The sequence below is a fragment of the Phoca vitulina genome, unplaced genomic scaffold (assembly GCF_004348235.1).
Source record: "Phoca vitulina isolate PV1807 unplaced genomic scaffold, GSC_HSeal_1.0 scaffold33, whole genome shotgun sequence".
Lineage (NCBI taxonomy): Eukaryota > Metazoa > Chordata > Mammalia > Carnivora > Phocidae > Phoca > Phoca vitulina.
Genome location: NW_022589736.1, coordinates 18,602,742 through 18,625,491, shown reverse-complemented (window position 1 = coordinate 18,625,491; position 22,750 = coordinate 18,602,742). Strand labels below are relative to the sequence as shown.

Sequence of the window (22,750 nt, the reverse complement as noted above, 5' to 3'; positions counted from 1 at the left end):
ATTCCCCTGTACACGCCCCACTGGCCCGCAGAAGTGAAACAGACTGAAGTGGGAGATTCTTCCTTCCCCAGAAGGTCTTAATGCGTACTTAGCGGGAAGATCCTACTGCCTGTCCTCACTTGCAGAAACTACCTTCCCAAAGGCTGGGTGGGGCAGGGTCATGCCAAGTCCAGGTGTGTTTCGTCCGCCCCGACTAAATGCACTAGCGAGGGGGCAAGTCACCAGCGCCCAAGACGTCTGGGGCGTCTCACTAAGAGGAGGTTCCCCCAGCTAGAGACGCGGATAACTTTCTGTGGGAGCGGAAACCACTCAGCCGCCTCGAAACCATACCCGGGGGCTCACGGGATCCCGAGCCCCGGCGCCCAGGTCTGGCGGCCAGGTCCCCGCGCCGCGCGCGCTCCCGAGGGCCGGGGGCGGGGCGGCCGGGGCGGCGGCCGGGGGCGCCCGCTCCTCCCCCTGCGGGCGGCCGGGCTGGCGGCGCTGAGCCCCCTGCGCGCGGCACATGGGGAGCCTGACGGAGGCGGCGGCAGCGGGCGGTGGCGCTTCAGCGGCGCGCTCGGCGGGGCCCCCTCCCACTCCCCTTCCCCTGTCTTCCACCTCCCTCGGGTGCACGGCTACCATGGCGTCCAGCGAGGAGGACGGCACCAACGGCGGCGCCTCGGAAGCGGGCGAGGAGAAGGAGGCCACCGGCAAGAGGAGGCGCCTCGGCTTGTTGGCCACTGTCTGGCTCACCTCCTACAACATCGCCATGACCGCGGGGTACGTGCGCCGAGAAGGGCCCTCTCCTCCTTCCGCCCACCCCCCCGACATTCAGCGCTCGGGGCGCCGGCTGGGCTGCGGGCGCTCGCGGCTGCGGGGGACGACAGCGCGGGGCGGCGGGGTGGGCGCGGCGCGGGGAGGGGGCGCGGGCGGCAGCCGTGGGGGAGGGGCGCGGGCGCCGGCGCGGCCGCGGGCGTTGAATGGAGCGGAGTGGAGCGGGGCAGGCGGGCGGAGAAGGCGGGGGGGAGGGGGGGTGGCCGGGGCCATGCTAGCCGGGCATTGCCTAATACGGTGCACGGCGTGGCGCGGCGGCTCGGGGCGCGGGCCGGAGGTTAAGTATAGACCCGGGCAGGAATGCGGGGCCGACCCGCGGGGGAGGTGGCTTCGGCCGGGCCGCCCCGGGCGCCGCTGCCTGTTGCTGCTGCTGAAGAAACGCCTGGGTCCGGCGGCCCCGGAGCTGTCGGGCCGGCGGCCCCCACGGTGCATTTCCTCGTGCTGCAGACCTCTGGGCAGAGTTTTCGGAACTGTTCATGTCAGCACGAGTTTTGATTTTTGATTTTTTTTTTCCCCCCTTAGCCCCAGAGCTTCTTACTTGGGACGGTATTTTAAAAACCCTGCCGTATCAGAGCCTGGCCCTCGTGTCCAGCATCTTTATGTCCCCATGCTTCGTGACTGATACCCTGTACTTTTATTTCTGACTTTGAGTGTGACTTACAAGTTAAGGTTACACAATGACTATCGCTCTTCAAAGAGCTGTCCAAGTGACTTGTGTGTCGACTGCTTTTCAAGACCTGTTGGGAAAATGCTCTTCTGTTTCTAAATTGCATTGTCTTTTTAAAAAGTTATTTTGTCATTATCACATGAAGTATTATTAATCTATATAAATGTGGCGGAACGTTTACTATCTTAAACTTTCTCTGGGGCTTATAGAAAAGAATAAATGGTTTGACCCAGTACTGAGTACCTATTATGTGTTTAGTGTAAGCCTAAATACCAAATACAGTTCACAAAGAATACATTTATTGAGGATATGCTATGTGGCAGGTACTGTGTTGATTACTTTAGATGTACAATCTCATTTTTAGTTCTCTACCATCCTGTGAGGGATACATGATATTACATTTGACAGATTAGGAAACTGAGGCACAAAGAGGTTAAGTAATTTGCTCAAGATCATACAACCAGCAGGTGTCAAGACTCGGATTTCAGCCTAGACAGTCTGACTCCAGAGACATGCTACTTCTTTGCCTTTACGCTTTACTGAATTTTATAATCTCGTAGAAGAAAAATAATATATTCAGAACAACTAGAGAACAATTGAGTACCTACCATGGGCTGCTATCATTAGCTACAGTGGGAGCTGAGAGAATTTTCTCCCCTGTGATAGTCTTACCCAGTTTTTGGAACATTTTTGGAATACCTGCCGTTTGTTAACTGGTATGCTCTCCCTTTCCTTTTCAGTCCACTCTCCCTTTTGAAAACCAGGTTGACCTTTTAAAAGTGAAAATCAATGCATAAGTCTAGTTTAAAGCCTTCAATGACTCCCTAGTACCTCCACTGTAATCTAAGGGATTTAGGCTGTTGGTCATTCAAGGGCCTTTGCAATATGCTCCCTGATTCCCCTTTCCAGTTTTATTGTATTTGAAATCAACCGTAACCCATAATGTCGGCAAAGCACCATGCATTTTTATTTTCACAGCTCCCTCCATTTTTGCTCAGGCCGTTCACTCTTTGTATAATATCCTCCTTGTTCCTCATATGATTTCTAAATCAAGCGATCCTCTTTGAAAGTTTCCAGGTCTTCTACCCCATCTGGAGCAGAATTAAATGCTCCCTCCTTTGTGTTCTCACACTTCATTCCTATCTTTCCTACCTGCCCATCTGGAGCAGAATTAAATGCTCCCTCCTTTGTGTTCTCACACTTCATTCCTATCTTTCCTACCTGCCCAGCAAATTACCCCGTATCTGAAACTTATCTGTCTCCCTGCCTATATTGGGAAGGTCCCTTGTCATTTTCACCTCTGTTTAAGAGCAAAGGTAACCAAAATGGAATAATCCATGTAACCCTTGGGAGGCTTTTAGAGGCACTGAGATTTGAAGAAGGAATAGGATTGGCATATGTGGAGAGTAGATATTTCGAGTGAGATAAATTCTAGAAATAGACATGAGATGCAAGAAAGCCTGGCATATTTTCTTGATCTAATTGGAGGGTGGTGTTGGAGAACAGAGGTAAATAAAGTTGTAGTATGGAAAGTGGGACACCAAGGTATACATTGAATAGTACGGATAGCACAGGGTTAGCTGAGGTTCTTTTTGTTCACTTAATTTGTTTTTCTCTTTTAGCAGAACTTTGAAGTATATTAAATTTTTGTAATAGTTTTGAAAACAATAAAATAATAGATAAGTATTTACATAAATATAAAAAAAGAACTTGCCTAATTTTATAAGCTTAGCATGACCTTTTTTCTTATCTTTTATGTGAATATCTTCATTCAGATAGCATATATCCCCATTATGCTATTATTCCTCTTGCCTGCTTTATTTTTCTCATTGCACTTATTGCCATATAACTGTACAACGTATTTTACTACTTCGTATTATTGCTTATTGTCTGTCATGCCCTCATTAGAGTGTAAGCTGCTAAACGCATCTTATAGAGCATTGCAGTTAGGGTATCTGCTCTTTATATATTCTATTTTCACCTAATATCCTACCAAATATTTCTGTATAGTTTTCATAAAAATATTCTTTCATGGCTACATAAGAGTGTATAGATTTAATGTACAATAACAGATTAGCTCATTCCTCTAATGACATTTTGCTTTTATTTGTATCTGTTAAATTACTTAGGATGAATTCCCCAGAGTAGAATTACACCTTTAAAGGATGTGAGGATTTTTATGGTACTTGTTCATAATAGGTATTTGACCAGAGAAGTGAGTATTTCCCCCTCTCTCTCTCTCTCTGGTGGTTTTTTTTTTTTCTTTTTCTTTTCAGGACTTTTGAGCCCATATGTGTCAAGTGCATTGTCCTTGGTCAAATGAGAGACATAAGATAAATATTTTAGGCTCTGTCCTTGAAGAAGTATAACCCGGGGGGCATTTATATATTGCAATAAAAGACAGAATGAGTTAAGTGCTTGACAGAGGTGACAGGTCAGACAGGTAGGGGGAATCAGAGAAAGCTTTGTGGTAGAGATCATAGCATTTCAACTGAGCTCTGAAGGATGAGTAGGATTTGATAGGCATGGATGAGGAAACAGCATGAGTTAGGGTACAGAGATGTGACATTCCTAGACATGTTCAGGCAGTAGCAAGTGGGCCTGAAGTGTAGGGGGAAGATGAAGCTCGATGGGGAGCATGGACCACTGCACAGGGCCTTAAATGCCTTGCTAACATGTTTGGATTTTAATCTGTAAATAGTACAATAAGGTGTTGGTTAGAGGCTATGCTTCGCTCCTGTTTTGCTGGGTAGCCTCAGATAAGTTACTTAAACTCTCTGACCCTGAGTTTTCTTATCTGTAAATTGAAACAATACAGCTCCTTTACTAGATTATTACAAAGAATAAAAAGATCATGGATATGAAGTGATCAGCAAGGTGAATGATACCGAGAGAGAAACTACTTAAGATAATTTCAGAGTATACATAGTGTGAGTTATTAGAGCACCATACCCAAGGTTCAGGCATATACATTTCCCAAAATGTTAAGTAACAGACATGTATTTTATCCCTGAGGAGGGTAGATCCATTGTATGGATCTTGTTTATCCAACTTGTTTATCCATTTATCTGTTGATGGACATTTTGGTTCTTCCCAGTTTTTGGCATGACAAAGCTATGAATATTCAGGTACAAGTCTTTGGACATATGCTTTCATTTTTCTCGGATGAATATCTTTGAGTGGAATGGCTGGGTCATATGGTAGTCGCATTCTTGATTTCTTAAGAAACTGCCCAAACTTTTCCAGAGTGATTGTACCATTTTACATCCCCATGGGCAATGAATGAGAGCTGCTGTATATCCTCACCAAAACTTGGTATGGTCAGTCACTGTAATTTTAGACATTCTGATAGGTGTGCGGTGTTATCTCATTGTGATTTTATTTTGCATTTCCCTAGTGACTAATGACACTGAACATCTTTCCATGCATTTACTTACCATTTGTGTATCTTTTTTGGTACAGTGTCTGTTCAAATCTTTTGCCCTTTTTAATTTTTTAATTTTTATTTTTTATAATTTTTTTAAAGATTTTATTATTTGACAGAGAGAGACTCAGCGAGAGAGGGAACACAAGCAGGGAGAATGGGAGAGGAAGAAACAGGCTCCGCACTGAGCAAAGAGCCAGATGTGGGACTCTATCCCAGGACCCTGGGATCATGACCTGAGCTGAAGGCAGATGCTTAACAACTGAGCAACCCAGGCGCCCCATTTTGCCCCCCCCTTTTTTAAATGAGGTTGTTTGATTTTTCTATTACTGAGTTCTGAGAGTTTTTTATATAGTATGGATATAGGTCTTTATCAGATATGTGATTTGTAAATATTTTCTCCTAGTTGTGGCTTGGTTTTTTTATTTTCTTCACAGTGTCTCTCAAAGAGCAGAAGGTCTTACTCTTAATGAAATCCAGTTTATCTGTTTTTTTTCTTTCATGAACCTTTCAGCTTAACTCCATTGGCATGAGTGTCTATGTGCAGTACCTTGAAACCTATTGGCTGCTAAATAAAAGTTTCAATTTAGTCTAGGAAAGGAAGTTTAGAGGTGTCAATGAACAATATATGAAAGTATGGATGGTATGAATGTCAAAGACCATCTCTGGGACAAGCCTCCGCAGGGTTACTTTATCGGAGGTGTCAAGAAGAAATGATAACATTAGAATATCATCATTTTTCAGTAATGCTGAAATAATGGCTCTGGGCAATGATCAGCAGTGAGTGCTAACATCACAAACAAAAGGGACGACCAGAAATTATGTGCTCTTTAGGGAAGTACACAACATAACTTAGGAATTAGCCTTGAATGTGAATCTGTCTGATCAAGCACATGGAACTGTCAACTTCACAGGAAATACAGGGGACAGAGAACATAATAAATGACATGTGGGTAACCTTGCAAGACAAACCACTCAGTGTTCTCGACAGACAAATTTCACGAGAAAGAGAGGGAAGGAGAGATGAATGGATAGAGGGAGGGAGGGGAAACCTATAGATTAAGAGTCATGAAAGACACAGCAACTAATTACAACATAGGAACTTTATTTCAATCATGAATTTTAAAAATTATGAGACAATTGAGAAAATTTATATCCTGCCTCTATGTTTTGTGACCGAAGATTTTTTTTACATGGGATTGTGGTATTATGGTAATGTTTATTAAAAGCAATCCTCTTATTATGAATCAAACTATAGAAGGTATGAGATTTCCTTCAAAGTAATGAGGGGAGGGGATGGTGAGGAGAGAAGCAAATAGAGGTTTGGATGATACAGGATTGTCCATAAGATGATAATGCTTGAAGCTGGGCAGTGGGCTCATGGGGGTTCCTTATACCCTTCTCTGTATCATTGGGTATATGCGAAGTTGTTCATAATTAAAATCTAAAAAGAAGTGTTGAAATAAAAAAAGAAGATACAGGTGTAGATAAGCCAAGTTCCCTATGGAGCAGGTTGTCTCCAAGAAACCTCAGGAGGAAAAGAAAGAAGCACCAGAGACAACCAAAGAAAGAACTCCTCTTTCAATAAGATTTTTCAGGGTCATCATAGCGTAGTGACATGGCAAGAAGGCCCTGTGTTTAGTGAGTTATGATTCATACCTCCTGTTACAGCACTATTTTGTTTTCTCCACTTAACTAATTTAATAGTTCCTTGAGGCAAGGTCTAGGTCTTATTTATTTCCAATTTCCCAACATGTAGCACACTCCCTGGCTTAGCAATAAATGTTGAACGTGAAGATGAATGAATAAAGAAATGAATTAAGCTAAAAAGCAAGCAATCTTTTACATAGAAAGCACATGTTTATATATTTTCCAAAAAGAGTACTTTCTCAAAGACTGAGCATATCCATCTGGGTTCAAATTTAGGTAATCCGTCGCTCTGGCCTATTTTTTAAAAACAGAACCTTCTAGAAAATAATTCCAGGGGCGCCTGGGTGGCTCAGTCGTTAAGGTCTGCCTTCAGCTCAGGTCATGATCCCAGGGTCCTGGGATCGAGCCCCGCATCGGGCTCCCTGCTCCGCGGGAAGCCTGCTTCTCCCTCTCCCACTCCCCCTGCTCGTATTCCCTCTCTCGTTGTCTCTCTCTCTGTCAAATAAATAAATAAAATCTTAAAAAAAAAAAATAAATAATTCACAGTTGCAGAAGCTCTACTTGCTTTTGCATTTTTTTTTTTAATTACAATTACTAAACCGATGAATGTAGGAAGTGCAAATTTAAATGTAGGGCCCCTATGGGAGACTTTGTCATCCCATTGTGATGGTGGGTTTAGAAAGTGAGCACTCATTAGTTCAGATAAGTTTCTGGCCACAGTGACTGAAAAACAGTTGAGAAGTTAGGATAGATGGCTCCATGGTCCTTTCTCACCCCACCCAGAGTGTTAATTTCTTTTATTTCCGAACAAGTTAGTAATTGTTAAGAGCCTAATACTATATTGGGTGGTACAATGCTGCCACCTATGGAACAACAGTAAAATTTGTTACCATGTTATAATACGTGGATTTTTATATCTTGCTCTTTAAAAATGTAGAAAAGTTGCCATCTAATGAATCCTTTGATGAATTCTTTGGTAGGTTAATAATTACCTCTTAACATGATCTTTTGTAAAAATCTGATTTGGATTTTCCTTAAAAAAAAAAAAGAGAGACAAGTGTATGAAAAATGTGAATATAAACATCTTAATATGTTTTTTGTTTTCTTATTGTTAGTGTAGGGACTTAGAATTGAAGATGGTGAAATCATAATATTTTAAACCTAGAAGGCATATAAAACATCACCCAGATTAGCCCAGCACAGAATTCAGCATTGACCCTCATATGGGATGAAGCCATCAGTTGGTCCACATATGGGATGAAACCATCAGTTGAATCCAGTAAAGGCAGGGTATCATGGAGAGAGAATAGCATGGGGCGTTGGGAGACCTCAAGGGGTCTATTTCTACCTGGACTGTTGACTTTAAGACTTAGAGTAAGTCACTTGACACCTCTGCATGGTGACTGTCTCATCTATAACAGTGGCCCTCAAACCTTTTTGATAGCACACTACTATCAGTTAAAATATTAGAGCATAATTCTCTCTATAACTTTTAAAATTTACTTGTAATTCAAATATACCAAATACTATGATTAACTAATATCCCAAGGCACAGTATATACCTAGAGCCAGACCAGTACAGCATCGTGGTTCAAGGGCATAGACTCTGAGCTCAGCGGTGGGTTTACATCCCCCGCTGCCTGGCTCTGTGACCATTTCTGCCTGTTTCCTCAGCAGTAAAATAGGATAATAGCAGTCCCTTCCTCACAGGGAATTTGTGAGCATGAAACATTAATATGTTAAATGTGCATTTAGAACATTAAAAGCGTTCTAAAAGTACATATGTTATTATCAGCGTTGTTGGTATCATTAACATTTCCATCTTTGGAAGGTCTTGCTGATAATTTCAGATTTTACCTGACTTCTTGTCACACCTCATAGGAACGTACATCCCTGCTTTCCCCTCAGTGTGTGCTGAGGAGGAGTGGAAGTGCCCAGAGGAGAAGCACAAGCCTCCATCTTCTTCCGTTGACCTTGTTGACCGTGTTCATCGTATTCAATCCGTAGTTCCTTTGTGGGGAATCTTTAAAGCCATTTGTCCTTTTTATGAGTGTTCTTTAATTAAAAAGTTAAAGCCATATAATAATGTTATCATTCATAAACCCATGTAAGTAGACACTTTGGAGACCATTGAATTAAAAAAGCCTGGAGTAGCTATTCCTTTCCGTGGGTGGGTTACTAAAGATTTTAAAAAGTTACAGATGGTGTAACTTTTTAAAACTTAAAAGTGCTTGTAATTGTGAAGGAAACTGGAAAACAATGAACTCTCCTTAGTGTCTCTAGCAGATTGAGTGTATGGTGAGAAAGCTGGTCTTCGCAGGCGCAGCTTGTGTGTGGAGTGCCGGTCATTCACAGCACACAACCTGTCGCATAGAAGTAGAGCTTGAAAAGGCAAGGTATATGTATTTTGTCCTTTTTGTAAAACGAACTCTTTGAAAGCAGGCCCATATCTGACCTTCTGGATGCCTTCTGTGGCACAACAGTTGTTATTATTTAGTGCAAATTCTAAAAAAAATTATTATGAAAGATTTTTACTTATGCTTACATATAAATATATACCATATATTTGTATAAGTACATACACACTCACAGGTTTTTACCTTAAGAAATATTTATATAATTATGAAATGCTTTATAATAACCTCATTTTGGGTACATCACTTCTTCAGTCTGTCTGCTGAAACCAAACATGAAAGAGACATTGTTTGACATTTGAATCTAGTTGATCTCCAACATGTTCTATTCATCCCCTTGAAGAGTCAGTGTAAAAACAATGCCATTTCTTCCTGTGGGTTTTGTTAAATAGAATAATGAACTGAGAACATAATAAAACAACATGTTACTATATAAACTATGCCATTTATTTTCAGGAAGATCCTTGGTATTCATTTTGATAGAACTTTATGAAATACTTTTATTTCTTCTAGGTGGTTGGTTTTAGCTATTGCCATGGTACGTTTTTATATGGAAAAAGGAACACACAAAGGTTTATATAAAAGTATTCAGAAGACACTTAAATTTTTCCAGACATTTGCCTTGCTTGAGGTAAGTTTTTAATGACGCTGTTTTCCTATTGTAATATTTATTTGAAAAATTATTTGTTGAGCAAAATCAGCCTCATTTTGCTGATGACAAACCACCTACGGATTTGTAGAAAACCAGTGTTCGCAGGGATTTATATTATGTTGCATGCTATTGACTTGTGATTTTTTTTATTTGCTTACAGATAGTCCACTGTTTAATTGGTGAGTTTCTGATTTAATTTTTATTGTCAGTATAAATTGCCTTTAGGGCAATGGTTGACCTGTTTTTCTCTTTAAGGAATTGTACCTACTTCTGTGATTGTGGCTGGGGTCCAAGTGAGTTCAAGAATCTTTATGGTGTGGCTCATTACTCACAGTATAAAAGCAGTAAGTGACACTAACATGTTCTCTTCATGAGCCTGCAGGAAAGCTTTTTTATTAATAGGAATCTAAAATACTAACATTGCTATATTTCAGGAAGCAGAACCACTAGACAAAAAAGGGGCTGGGTTTGGATTTAAGTGTGATTGTACATTGACTTAGTGCATTAGTAGAATGACCTTGAAACACAAGCAAAACTAAATATTTATATCCATAATCTATTCTCCTGATGTTTCCCAGTTTTTAAAATTGATATTCATATTCTGTCAAATAGTTAACTGAAAATTTTTATTGATGTGTATTCTCTTTGATTATGTATTGAAGTCGCCACTATAAACTGTGTTTTTCCTCATTCACCATGGAGTGTTGTAGCAACAGGCGTAAAAAGCAAATATAGTTCTGTAGATCTGAGCAAATGGGAAAGACTAAATGAAAAGTTGGAAGGGCTGGGGAGCTTAGGGGAAATTAGCATATTATTTATTGAGGCATGACAGGAGACAGACCTGAATCTAATTAATGGCTCAAACCCTTCTAGACAAACACACACCACGCTCACTATGTCAAGACACTGGGCCTTTTAAACCCATGACAGAAACATTTCCCAGATGGGCCCTTCTGACCTTCTGACAGCCTCCGGCGTCTCCTGGCTACTTGAGGACAGATCTCTGGCCTTCTTTCCATTCCTGAGATGCCTTTCTTGTCCCTCGTCTGCTTGAAATGATACCTTCACTCCCTTCCCTTGCCTATGAGACTCACTGGCCCCCATCTGCACAGGGACAGATCACTGCCCTTCTGCTCTCTCACCACTCTGCCCATTAGCCTCTCCAGATCACCGTCTTTCATTCAACTGCCTCGGTCCACCTGGCCCCTCACCAGGGACTGCTGTGCACTTAGCAGTGAGTGCAGGCCACGCGGAGAGCCAGACTTTGTATTCAGATTGCTGTGTAGTTTAAAAGCAGGAGTCCACCATAAGCAGAATAAAAGAAAGACTGTTCCAGACAGTGAGCGAATATAATAGCTGGGCCGGGACTACAAAGAGTCTGAAGACTGAGGAAGAAGAGAGACCAGACAGGGTGGCCAGCATCAGCTGTGGAAAAGAAGTGAGAGAGAATCTAAAGGGTTGCCAGCCCCCAAGAGAAAAAAGACCCATCCGCTCTTTTTTATCCTCCAAAGGATCTCTGTCTTAGTCTTACTATTTAATTTTCTCCAACAAGAGTTTCCTACCGGTACCTTTCCACCCCTCTTTAATTAATTCAGCCAACATTTACTTCTATACATTTGACATTGTGCTCATGTCTGGATTTACAAAAATGGATAGGGCCATTCCAGCTATATGCGTACTGGTTGTTGGGAAGTGGGGGGCAGTCTTACAGATGTCCAATCATTCAACAAATACTAATCGCACAGCTGTTCTACACCTGAGACTTTGCTAGGGATCTGGCAGTTAATACAAATATAGTCCCTGCCTCGTGGATCCTGTAACTGGGAGAGGTGGTAAACAAGTAGTTGCACAAATACAGCTGACCTTGAACAACACGCGTTTGAACTGCGCATGTTCACTCATACATAGAATTTTTTTCTTTTTATAAATTTTTTTCTGATAAATACAGTACTATGTGTATTTTCTTTTATGATTTTGTTAATGACATTTTCTTTTCTCTAGCTTGCTTTATTGTAAGAATACAATATATAACATACAACATACAAAATATGTGTTAATCAACTTTTTACAGGTTATCGATAAGGCTTCTGGTCAACAGTAGGCTATTAGTTGTTAAGTTTTGGGGGAGTCAAAACTTACATGCAGGTTTTTTGACTACGCAGCAGGGGTCGGTGCCCCTAACCCCCACGTTGTTCAGGGGTCAACTGTAATTGTTTCATTATGTTAGTGTTAGTGCTTTGAAATAAGAGTATGTATTACCATGTACCTGGGGACTTAGCCTGACCTAGGGAGGGAAGGCAGGCTTACCCGAGGAAGGAATGTATAAGGAGAGCACTGATGCATACACAAGAGTCAGGTAGACAGACTTTCATACAAATCGGCAAGTGTTATAATACAGATATGAACAAAGAAAGTGAGCAAATAACTGCTCAGGGCGAAAGGAGGGGTTTGGGAAAAGTTTTCCAGAGGGCGTGATGCTTTAGCTGGATCATAAAGGGTGAGAAAGGGTTTCCCGTGGGAACTAACAAGGGAGTAAGTAGCATTCTAATTGGAGGGAATAGCATGTGTTAAGATGCAAACGTTCAGAGGATGTTCTGGAAATAATACTAAGTTGGTGTCACCAGAGAGAGAGAGCTGGTAGTGGGAGGTTGAGAGATTGCAGATGAAGTTGGGGAGATTCCTGAGCTCCAGATTGCGGAGAACCTTGAATACGATCCTTTTCTCCTGTTAAGCAATAGGGAGCCAAAGAAGCTTTTAAATCACAGAATCACTGCTTCCAAATGTGTTTTTGTTTGTTTTGCGCTTAAGAGAAGACGTCTGTTCATGAAGAGAATAAAGAGTGGAGAGGCTATTTAGCAGGCTGTTACAGTAGTGTGGATGGAGACGGTGAGGCCCTGAATTCAATGGTGGTCACAGGACAAAAGACAAGTGGACATATGCAGTAGCTAGTGCTCTAGTAGGATGGGTACCCTCAGACGACCCATAGAAAGTTGGAACATCAGATTGTTCCCACGCTGGTTTTGAGGGGGTGATGTTGTCATGGGTTGGTTGAGTTAGCGGCCGGAGCAAAGGCTGAGAAAGAGAAACCAGTAGAAATGTGACCATTCCTGTGCCTAGGACATATTTGTGTGTTGTCATGAATTATGTAATGGTGACAGCGTTAAGTTTTCTGTCTTGCCTCTGTCTGCCCCTGATATTCCAGCGTAGTCAAAGACACATAGTAAATAACTAAGATATCTTCATGGAGAAAAATGTTGAAGGTTAAACCACACTGTGGGTTTCTCTGTGGTTCTGCAGATCCAGAATGAGGAGAGCGTGGTGCTTTTTCTGGTCGCGTGGACTGTGACAGAGATCACTCGCTATTCCTTCTACACATTCAGTCTTCTCGACCACTTGCCATACTTCATTAAATGGGCCAGGTGGCGATGTCTTGCCGTTTAGTTTCTCACTAGTGCATGCGTGTTGTGTGTGCTGAGCTAACACCAGAGAAGGAAAATTTGTGTCTTAGCCCATGATGCCAGGATGCTGTGTTTTTGGCTATTAGCAGAGCTATAACTTGAATTCTAAAAGCTTAATTTAATGATCAGAGAAAAATCACATTTAATATATATTTTGAGTAAAATCAATGCCAGACAAGTTATATCAGTATCCTTACATAACATGAATTGGTCATTCATTTTTCTTTGCAAGCAAAACTTAAAATTTTTTTGAATTATATTAAATTCTGTGCCAAAAATATGGCATTTTTTTCTGAATGATTTAAATTATTTTAATAATCTAGTATCCACAATTTTTAGTATCTTATGTATACAATCTCAGTTTCTTTGCAGAGACAGACATTTTTGAAAGTCACACTTAAGCTGTATTTTTGGAATGTGGACAAAATTTATATTTCAATGGTTCTAAATATATCTATCCTTTTTTTAAAAAATGATTTTATTTATTTATTTAACACAGAGAGCGAGAGAGAGAGCGAGCACAAGTAGGGGGGAGCAGGCAGAGAGAGAGGGAGAAGCAGGCTTCCTGTGGAGCAGGGAGCCCAATGTGGGACTCGATCCCAGGACCCTGGGATCATGACCTGAGCCAAAGGCAGCCGTTTAACCAACCACCCAGGTGCCCCTAAATATATTTTTAAAGTGAAAGATGTTCCGGTTTTTTTGTTTTTAAGTTTGAATTCTTTGAGCAACCAATATTTTACAAAGTTATTATAAAAACAAGACTGCAATTTGAAGAACAGATCACAAACCAGTGTACATTTGTTCCTTTTGTTTCCTGGGTTGTACTTAGAGTCACAAGAACAATAACACGTGTTGTGTACTGAATGCATGCCTGAGATGCAGGGTTGAAAACAAGAAAAACTCTGTCCTCTTGAGACATAGGAGACCAAAAAAATAAAACAACTAACAGATATGTGAGATGCCAGGTGTGGGAAGTGCAAGGAGGCAGCTGGGGGAGGACAGCTATATCCCCTATGTATCTCTGTCCCTTATATGTCTCTTCCACATAGGTAAAGTAAAAGGGTTTGACGGTATTTTCATTCTTTAAATTTTTTGTTCAACTACAGAAGTAATACGTTTTCATTGTAAGAAATTCAAAAAAGCGCAGAAATATATAGACTCAACATGGCAAGTTCCTGTTTATACTCCTCCCTGACCACTACTTTCCCCTGGAGGGAAAAAGCTTGGCGTTTACCTGTCCACACTTTTTCATATTAATGAAAATGTGAACACACAAACATGAGTTTCTAAAAACATAAATAGAATGACATTATGTTTGCTTTTTGTTTATATCTTGGAGCTCTTTTTTTTTTTTTTTAAATCAAAACAGGAACGTTTAGATCTAGTTGTAACTCTTAATGCTGCCCAATATTCCATAGTATGACTGACCTGTTCTCTGTTGCCCGAATTTAGATCATTTCCAGTTTGCCAATATTATAAATCCTGTTTTGAGATATTATAAACAATACTATGTCCATATGTCTATTTTTTAAAACTCTGATATTTATATTAACACATTCCTAATTTGTTTGAAGGTAACATACAACCAGTGTCAGATTTGTTTTTGATCCCTGTATAATAAGAGCCTAACACTTTTTCTTAAGTTATTACTCCTTTTTCATAACTCATATATTATACATGTTCAAATATAATGAGCTATATAATATATAAAAAGTCCAAAATGAAGGGAAAAAAGACCTTTTGAATTGCTTATAATCCTCCTCCGTAAGGATAATCACTGTTAATTATATTTATACTCTAAGACTTTTTTATATGCTCTCGCTCCTTTGTAGACAGTTTTTGTGGCTTACCACTTTGTTTATTGAAATGCTTTAAAATTATAATTTGAGCTGAAACCTATTGTTTCTCATAAGAAAGCTGCGCTCCCATTTCTATACGTTAGGTTGGTTTTATTCTTACTGTAACCGAGCACTTTTTCACTTGGAGTGATTGGGCCTTTCACACGGTTGGCAGTTTGGAGTGTTGCCGGACTAATCCTAGAATCCATCTCAGTGCATCTTGCGTCTTGCATGACCTCAGTCTTCTGGACCTCCAGCACCTTTGAAAATTCTAATTCATGATATAGTCTCTTTATTTACTGTATTTGTAAAATTTATTTGTGAAAAATAATGGTCTTTAATGTTTTGTCTGTCTGCCTTTTGGAATGCATTTTGCATGTCTTGAATTTCTGGAAAAGTTCAAAACATGTTTAAATTTGCTGTTTAGAAATCCTTTGTCAATTGCATTAATGTTAAACCAAGTACTACAAGATCTCTCAATTTTGAAATGTACGTGTTAGCATAATACATGTCAGTTAATCATAATCATGAGTAATTATATTGCATGTTAAAAATCATAAAAGATTCCAACCATCTATATGTATTTGCCAACCTCATTAAAAAACCTGAAATAATATTTGTATTTATAGTCAAATGTTGAAGCTGTCATTCTCAAATAAAACTTCACGGTAAGAATGGCTTCTTATTTATAAATAGCTGGCCTATTGTGACGGTTTGAATATACTTCAATTCTACTTACGTATTAGAAGTGTTCCTAGATAAGTCCACTGAATAGGCACTTGTATGTTATTATGTTCCATGTTAATTTCAAAAATGCATTCCCTTCAAAAAATTTTTAGGTAACAATTAGGAATCTTTAACGAGGAATTCTTTTTCTGAATAGATAGTTAAATTTCTCATGCTGCCATCAAAACTTACAGAGTTGGTGACATGCAATCTTTTTCAAGTGCAAAGAAAGTAAATTATATAATTTGTTCTCATTGCATTAAAAATAATCAGTGGCTGAAGGCTTTAAAAACTAGTTTACTCGAGGAGTGATAATGCTTTTTTCTGTTGAAGAACAGTGCTTCCAGAAAAATCATTGGAGAGTCACATAAAGTTTAAAAACTATGTAAATAAGTTTGAATGTTTTACTTGAGAAGGGATTATAAAATGTTGTTATATGATTTTTAAATTGAGCTAGGAAATTAAGATTGGAAGAGAGTAATTTAAATAATATACGAATAACTACACAAGACTAGGAAGAAAGCAGGTGATATATCCACGGCAAGGAGGGGATAAACAGGGACAGTAAAAGGATCATTGGTCTTTCCTTTTACCCCTGAATCTATTTTGGCAAATAATTCTGTTCCCGCACCATCTCTTAGCTGTGTATATCCTTGACATACAATAATAAGGTGATTTTTAAGTTGTCTCCAAGTTTCTCATACTGATAAATTTAACATTTCTTTACAAATATCTTAATGCCAACTAAATGATGAAATAAAGTGCGGATTAATTTGATTTCTATCCTTGTCCACCAACATTTTAACCTTTATTTTCTGTGGTAACTGCCTTGGAGAAAAGTGATTTTCTTTAATGGAGAAAGGTTGTTGCCTTGGGTCCTTGAAGCTCTTCCTGCTGGAGGCCCATAGAAACCTGTAGAACCTTCCCCTCACCTTAGGCAAGAGTAATGGCTGGCCTACCGGGCATTAAAGACCTTGCCACAGCCCAAATGAACAAACTGTGATTTGGGATTTTGAATAGAATTTTCTCAGTTTTAAGCACACTGACAGTTCCTTTAATGTGGGAATTTTGGAAACAACTTGTCTTACCTGTTTTGTTATGAGAGCTTTAGTTTCAGACAATATATTCATTAGTAGTTACTGATACTTTAGTATTATTTATATATTAAATATACTAAACATATAAATATGTATTTAGTAGTATTATTTCAGTTTTCTGAAGTAGTAATTAATCATCTTTTAATTAGTAGCCACAAAGGGGTTTCCAAATGCCTCCAAGAACCACTTTGGTAATTTCAAGATTTAGATATAAAATTAAGATCATAACTAATCTTCTAAAGCACAGCACTTGATCAATAAATGACTAGCTGAAGGGAAAAAAAAAAAAAAACCCACTCAGTTTTGATTCCAAGTGTCAAAGAAGTTACCTTTACAATACCTTATAATACTTACAGGTACTTTACAATATAGTATTTACAACACTTATGTCCTTTACAATACAAAACTACATACATATACATTGTTAACACATATACCACTATTTCAGTACTGTAAAGTAAGTTGACTTCTTGTTTTATTAAGGTCTTGCCATCTAAAATGGAAACTGCTATGAGAAAAAAGGAGGATAATTAACTTTATAAGCAAATGATTAAAGTAGAAAAAAATTAACCTTCTCCTGTGAGGGGCACTGTAAATATGTATATTTTTAAGTTTAAAGGCAGTAGTAGCAAAAGAACGATCATGTCAAATCCAGTCATTATTCTAGAAAAATAATTCTCTGGGGTCTTTCTTTCTCCAGATATAATTTTTTTATCATCTTATATCCTGTCGGAGTTGTTGGTGAACTTCTTACAATATATGCTGCCTTACCATATGTGAAGAAGACGGGCATGTTTTCGATAAGACTTCCTAATAAATACAATATCTCTTTTGACTACTACTATTTTCTTCTTATAACCATGGCCTCATATATACCATGTAAGTATACGGTCATTAGTACTTTGATTAAGCATATGCTGCAAACGTTTCGTGAAGTATCATGATACGCTAGTGTAATAAACAATGAGACTTGATGGCTTACAAATACATCAAAACCTCTGTTCAACTCCACGTGTAGTCATAATTTTAAATAATGGAAGAGTTGAGTGAGTCAAAAAGGACTCTTTCCTAGTTATAAGGAAAAAGGTAAGTAAATCAATACACAAATGATTGCTTTCTCAGAATCATTTAAAGAGAAGCTGAGGGCGCCTGGGTGGCTCAGTTGGTTAAGCGACTGCCTTCGGCTCAGGTCATGATCCTGGAGTCCCGGGATCGAGTCCCACATCGGGCTCCCTGCTCAGCAGGGAGTCTGCTTCTCCCCCTGACCCTTCCCCCCTCTCATGCTCTCTCTCTCTATCTCATTCTCTCTCTCAAATAAATAAATAAAATCTTTAAAAAAAATAAAATAAAATAAAGAGAAGCTGAATCTGACTTTTTTTTTTTTTAAAGAAAAGATAGAACACACATCAGTGAACTGTTTGCCAGCATTTAGTTATTTATCTGAAGATAAACATTTTGTCCCTAGAAAATGTCAGGTCAGTTCTGTCTAATCCTTGAGCATACACTTGGAAAAGTTATTTAGGAGTACTTTTTAGTCTTGTGTGTGTTGCTCGATATAGTAGAAAATAATGAGACTGCTTTTCTTAATATATTTTGAAAAACTCAGCCTCTTCACTAATTTCTCATCACCTTTCAATAGTTGCTGTGAATTGGTGAAGCTTTACTCATTTCACTTAAATGGCAATAGTGGTAGGTTTTTAGGTCAAATTTTGATAGTCACTAGCAGGGAATGTGAAAGTAAAGCAAGGCTGTTCTTTACCCTTCTCGATAAAATTAGAGGCTCTGGTGTCAGTGAGGGAACAAAGGAAATAAGAAAAGTTTATAGCATCTAAAATCTGCATTGATGTGATATTTAAATAAAACATAAAAAAAATATGTAAAGGGGGTGAGCATAAAACCTGGCTAGTCCCTTGAGGCCTCCAACTTTTAAACTCTTTCAAAATCAAAACTGACCTGAGAGTCAGCCTGTTGCCCTTTCCCTCATCTGCTGCCATTTCAGCCTGACTCTCATCAGATTGTCCCCCAGGAGGGGGCGCGGTCAGGAGGGCCCAGGGGTTGGTCACCTGCAGCCCCGTCCACCTCCCCAGCCGTGTCTGGAGCAGAGCTAGAGCTCGCTTCCGTTCATATCTCAGTTAGAGGTTTGGGGGTCGGCTTCCCCTCTTCCTTACGACTAGTGCGGCATCTCCACGGAAACCCAGGGCCCAGCAGGTCATGGCTTGAAAGCATCAAACAGTAACTGTTGGCTGGGTGTTTTCAGGTGTCCTGGGAGACGCAGACTCTGGCCTGTGTCAGCGGCAGCTTCTCAGTTCACCCTGCTGACCGTTTCGTGAGGGTCCCACTTGCTGGAGCAGTCCACCAGGGGGATGTTTTCCACCTGATTATTAATATTAGCAGTCATACAACTAGTTGTATTTTGTTTATTAAATTTTGTGTTAATTAAAGGATTTAAACAGTACTCTGAGTACTTTAGCACTCAAAAGAAGTGCTGGTAGTTTTCAATAACGACATCACAGATTAGAGGGCATTTCAAGGAGGGTGTTATAGGCATCGCTTAAAAATCACCCAGCTAGTAAATAAGGCTAGTATTTGAACTTAAGCCCATACTTCTGCTACACTACTCAGAATGTTCTAGACATATTTTCAATAATCAATCAGTTAGCGTTAAGTGTATTTTACCTGAATATATTTAGACCCCTGAGTATGGTATGATGATTACATTTATCAGGATGGGCAGTACCTAAATTTAAAAAAATAAATAAATAAACTCTGTTGTGCATTTTTGCTCCATTTGGGTTAAGTTCTAAAAATGGTTCACCAAAGTTGCCTAAGCAAGATATTCAGCTTTTTTTTTTTTTTTTTTTTTTTGTCATTAGGTTACTTGGTTTTAATCGTTCTGTCCATCAGTCTCAGAAATATTTTTACATTTGTATTGTTTATAGCTGATGTTAATTTGTTCATCCTCTAGCTCTGACACTATAAAGCACTATAATTTGAGCAAATCTGAGAGGGGCTCCTGCTCTGGGCCCTGTTTTAGAGGGCCCTATTCTGGCCCTCCACTGATCCTGATCACTCCTCCACACAGGCCCTCCCTCCCTTCTAGACCACATTCTAGAAACCTGAGACCCTGGAATTTGCTGCCCACAAGGCACTGAGTGTGCATCTAGGGACTGCACGGATAGATGTCTTCCCCGTTCTGTTCTCCTAAGGGGTAAACCATGTCACCAGTATACACATCCCTGAGATCAAGGGGTAGCCAAGGGGCAGCTCTTTGTGAAGGGTATGGATGAAGCTGGATTGTGTGGGCTTAGATACCCACATATGTTCATGAGACCCCTCATGGTACAGGACAGCTGATGGACCCAAGAAAAGGGGGCCAGGCAAGGCAGTCTTCCTTGTGCTGGAACATTCTGGCACAGCATCCCAGGTCATTATGAAAGTATATTTATCAAGATACTTAACTTTGCTAAAGAATCCCCAGCATTACAGGCATACCTCAGAGATATTGCAGGTTCAGTTTGGACCACTAAAGCTAAAATTGCAATAAAGTGAGTCCAACGAATCTTTTTGGTCTCCCAGTGCATATAAAAGTTATGTTTACATTATCCTGTAGTCTGTTAAGTGTGCAATAGCATCAGAGTGTGCACACCTTAATTAAAAAATACTTCATTGTTAATAAATGCTCACCATCATCAGAGTTTTCAGCGAGTCATTACCACTGATCACAGATCACCATGACAAGTACGATAATAATAATGGAAAAGGTTGCAATATTGTGAGAATTCCCAAAATGCGACACAGAGACACGAAGTGAGCACCTCCTGTTGGAAAAACGGTGCCAGGAGACTTGCTCAAGGCAGGGTTACCACAAACCTTCAATTTGTGAAAACTGCCATAAAAGGAGGCGAGCCTGGAAACTGCAGAGGCCTATGGTGTGTGGGCCTCGGCCTGCGCTCTCAGCCTGAGCTCTGTTGGGGGGACAGGGGGGAGGTAGGAGAGGTGGGGGGGTGGGCAGCGGCGGGGGATGCTGTGCTTGCCCTCAGAGTGTGTACATGTGAGAGGTTTCAAGTATAAGGTCAACAGCATCCTCCTTTGTTTTCTTTTTTCCATTAGTGTTCCCACAACTCTATTTTCATATGTTACGCCAAAGAAGAAAGGTGCTTCACGGAGAGGTGATTGTAGAAAAGGATGATTAAATGATGCCCGTTAACAAGGTGCTTTTTCCAGAATAACCAGGATTACTTGAGTCCAAGTTTCAATAACAAGAATAAACAACTTTATGAAATACTACAGATTGTATGATTTCTTAGAAATATAACGTGACATGCGGTATTTGCCAATATTTGTCTTCACATTTTCTATAAGAACTATGCACGTTATTTATTACCAACTCCTGGGTGGGTGATGATCATTAAGAAAATAATGAGAAAAAAACCTTTTTTTAAAAAAAATTTTACTAATATTTTTTTTTGCAGTGTATGCTCCAAGGTTTTTAAATCAATATTTACAAATTAGTTTAATGATTTAACATTATGATACTTGCCAGTGGTATTTATGTGATATTTATAAATGAAAGTAAATGCAGAATTATAATAACATGTTAATGATGTATTGGTATTTCCTGAACCCAAGATCTGTTTCTTAAAAGTTATAAGGCAGCATTTTTGATTAATAATCATTTTGGAAAACATAGACATAATTTGCTCTGATAGGACTTTTGATAAAGTAGCTATCAAGTAGATCTCACAATTGGAAGATATTCTTTGCATATATGATTAGGCTGTTAAAATTACATATACCGCTAAGCAAATTTGTTTTTATTTGAATTAACCTTCAAGGACAACCTTTTCAACTGTAAGGATTTTAAGGGATTAGAGAGAATGTAAGTGTATACTTTGCCTCACTTGTGAAAAAAGAATAACATTGGGTCTGATCATAATGTTATAGTCAGAACTCTGGCTGAGAAAGGCTTCTCTATACCTCTATACCTGGAATCATCTAATAAAAATCATGTTTTGATAATCCCCTTGTGGGACTTAGGTAATGAAAAGTTTTGGGGTATGACCTAACAGACTCATTTTATTCTGAATTCCATTGAATTTCAAGCAAGAAGTCTTATAATAAACCTCTTGTCCATGTGTTTAGTAGATAGACTGAAGATACTTCAGTACTGCTTTAATTCTTAAGTAGGCCCTTTAATTATTTTTCCCGTTACATTAAGGTATGCTGCCTACTGACCCAGTTTAGAGAGAATATTAGATGTGTGACTTTAAAAGAAAAGAATTTTTTTTTTTTTTTTTTTTTTTTGCCTACTACAGATATGGAGGTGGAATTTTGGTTTTCAGTGTTCTGTACTGTTTGTGCTTGCAGTCAACATGTAACATTACACTTTTCCAAACTGTTTTGTTTTGTGGTACCACCTTCTCAGTTTTCTTCATGTGGAGATTTGCAGTTCAGAATAGTTTTGCAAACTTTCATTTTAGATAACATGATTTTTAAAAGGTGCTATTTCCTTTATTACATTTTAATATTTCTCTGCAGCTGAATGTTTTAACGAGCACTGTGTATTCTATGTATGAGGTTACTAATTCTCAAAATGCAAATGTTCATTCTGCCTTTACACTACTTGATCCGTTTTTATCTTGAATTTTTATATGGAAGAAATTTCCAGGGAGTTTTTCCCTTTGGTGCCATAGCATAAGAAGCTCACGTACATCTTGATCCTGTCAGATGCCTGTCTTACGAAAAATATTTTAAATGCTGTTCCTAAAACGTGTGTTCATTCAACCTACACTCCCTTCAAGCAGCTGTAATAACTCTTTTTCTCCTTTAGTTGTGGAATATCCTGAGGTAGGAATTGTGATTAACTTTAATAAAAATGAAAATGCATCAAACTATTATTTAGTGACCTTTGTTAGCATAGTATCCCTAAACTTTAGATTTAGTTTATCTTCAGTTATCTTCGATATTCAACTAATTCTAAACTGTCCCTTGGGTAAAAAATAAAGTGCTTA

The 22,750-nt window shown here is 39.4% G+C and overlaps 1 protein-coding gene across 1 annotated transcript; it reads left to right on the top strand.

Annotated features, from left to right (window-relative positions):
- Window positions 1–481: 481 nt before the first annotated feature.
- HACD1 (3-hydroxyacyl-CoA dehydratase 1) lies at window positions 482–22,051 on the top strand. Its single transcript, XM_032425882.1, has 7 exons — window positions 482–759; window positions 9,482–9,599; window positions 9,781–9,799; window positions 9,876–9,964; window positions 12,918–13,039; window positions 17,440–17,618; window positions 20,850–22,051. The coding sequence occupies exons 1-7, from the start codon at window positions 503–505 to the stop codon at window positions 20,930–20,932; spliced, it is 867 nt and encodes a 288-aa protein (XP_032281773.1). The 5' UTR covers window positions 482–502; the 3' UTR covers window positions 20,933–22,051.
- Window positions 22,052–22,750: the final 699 nt, after the last annotated feature.

Coding starts and splice junctions, on each gene's coding strand:
- HACD1 (XM_032425882.1), top strand. CDS start 503: ATGGGGAGCCTGACGGAGGCGGCGGCAGCGGGCGGTGGCGCTTCAGCG. Junction 760..9,481: donor AACATCGCCATGACCGCGGG/GTACGTGCGCCG, acceptor TATTTCTTCTAG/GTGGTTGGTTTTAGCTATTG. Junction 13,040..17,439: donor TACTTCATTAAATGGGCCAG/GTGGCGATGTCT, acceptor TTCTTTCTCCAG/ATATAATTTTTTTATCATCT.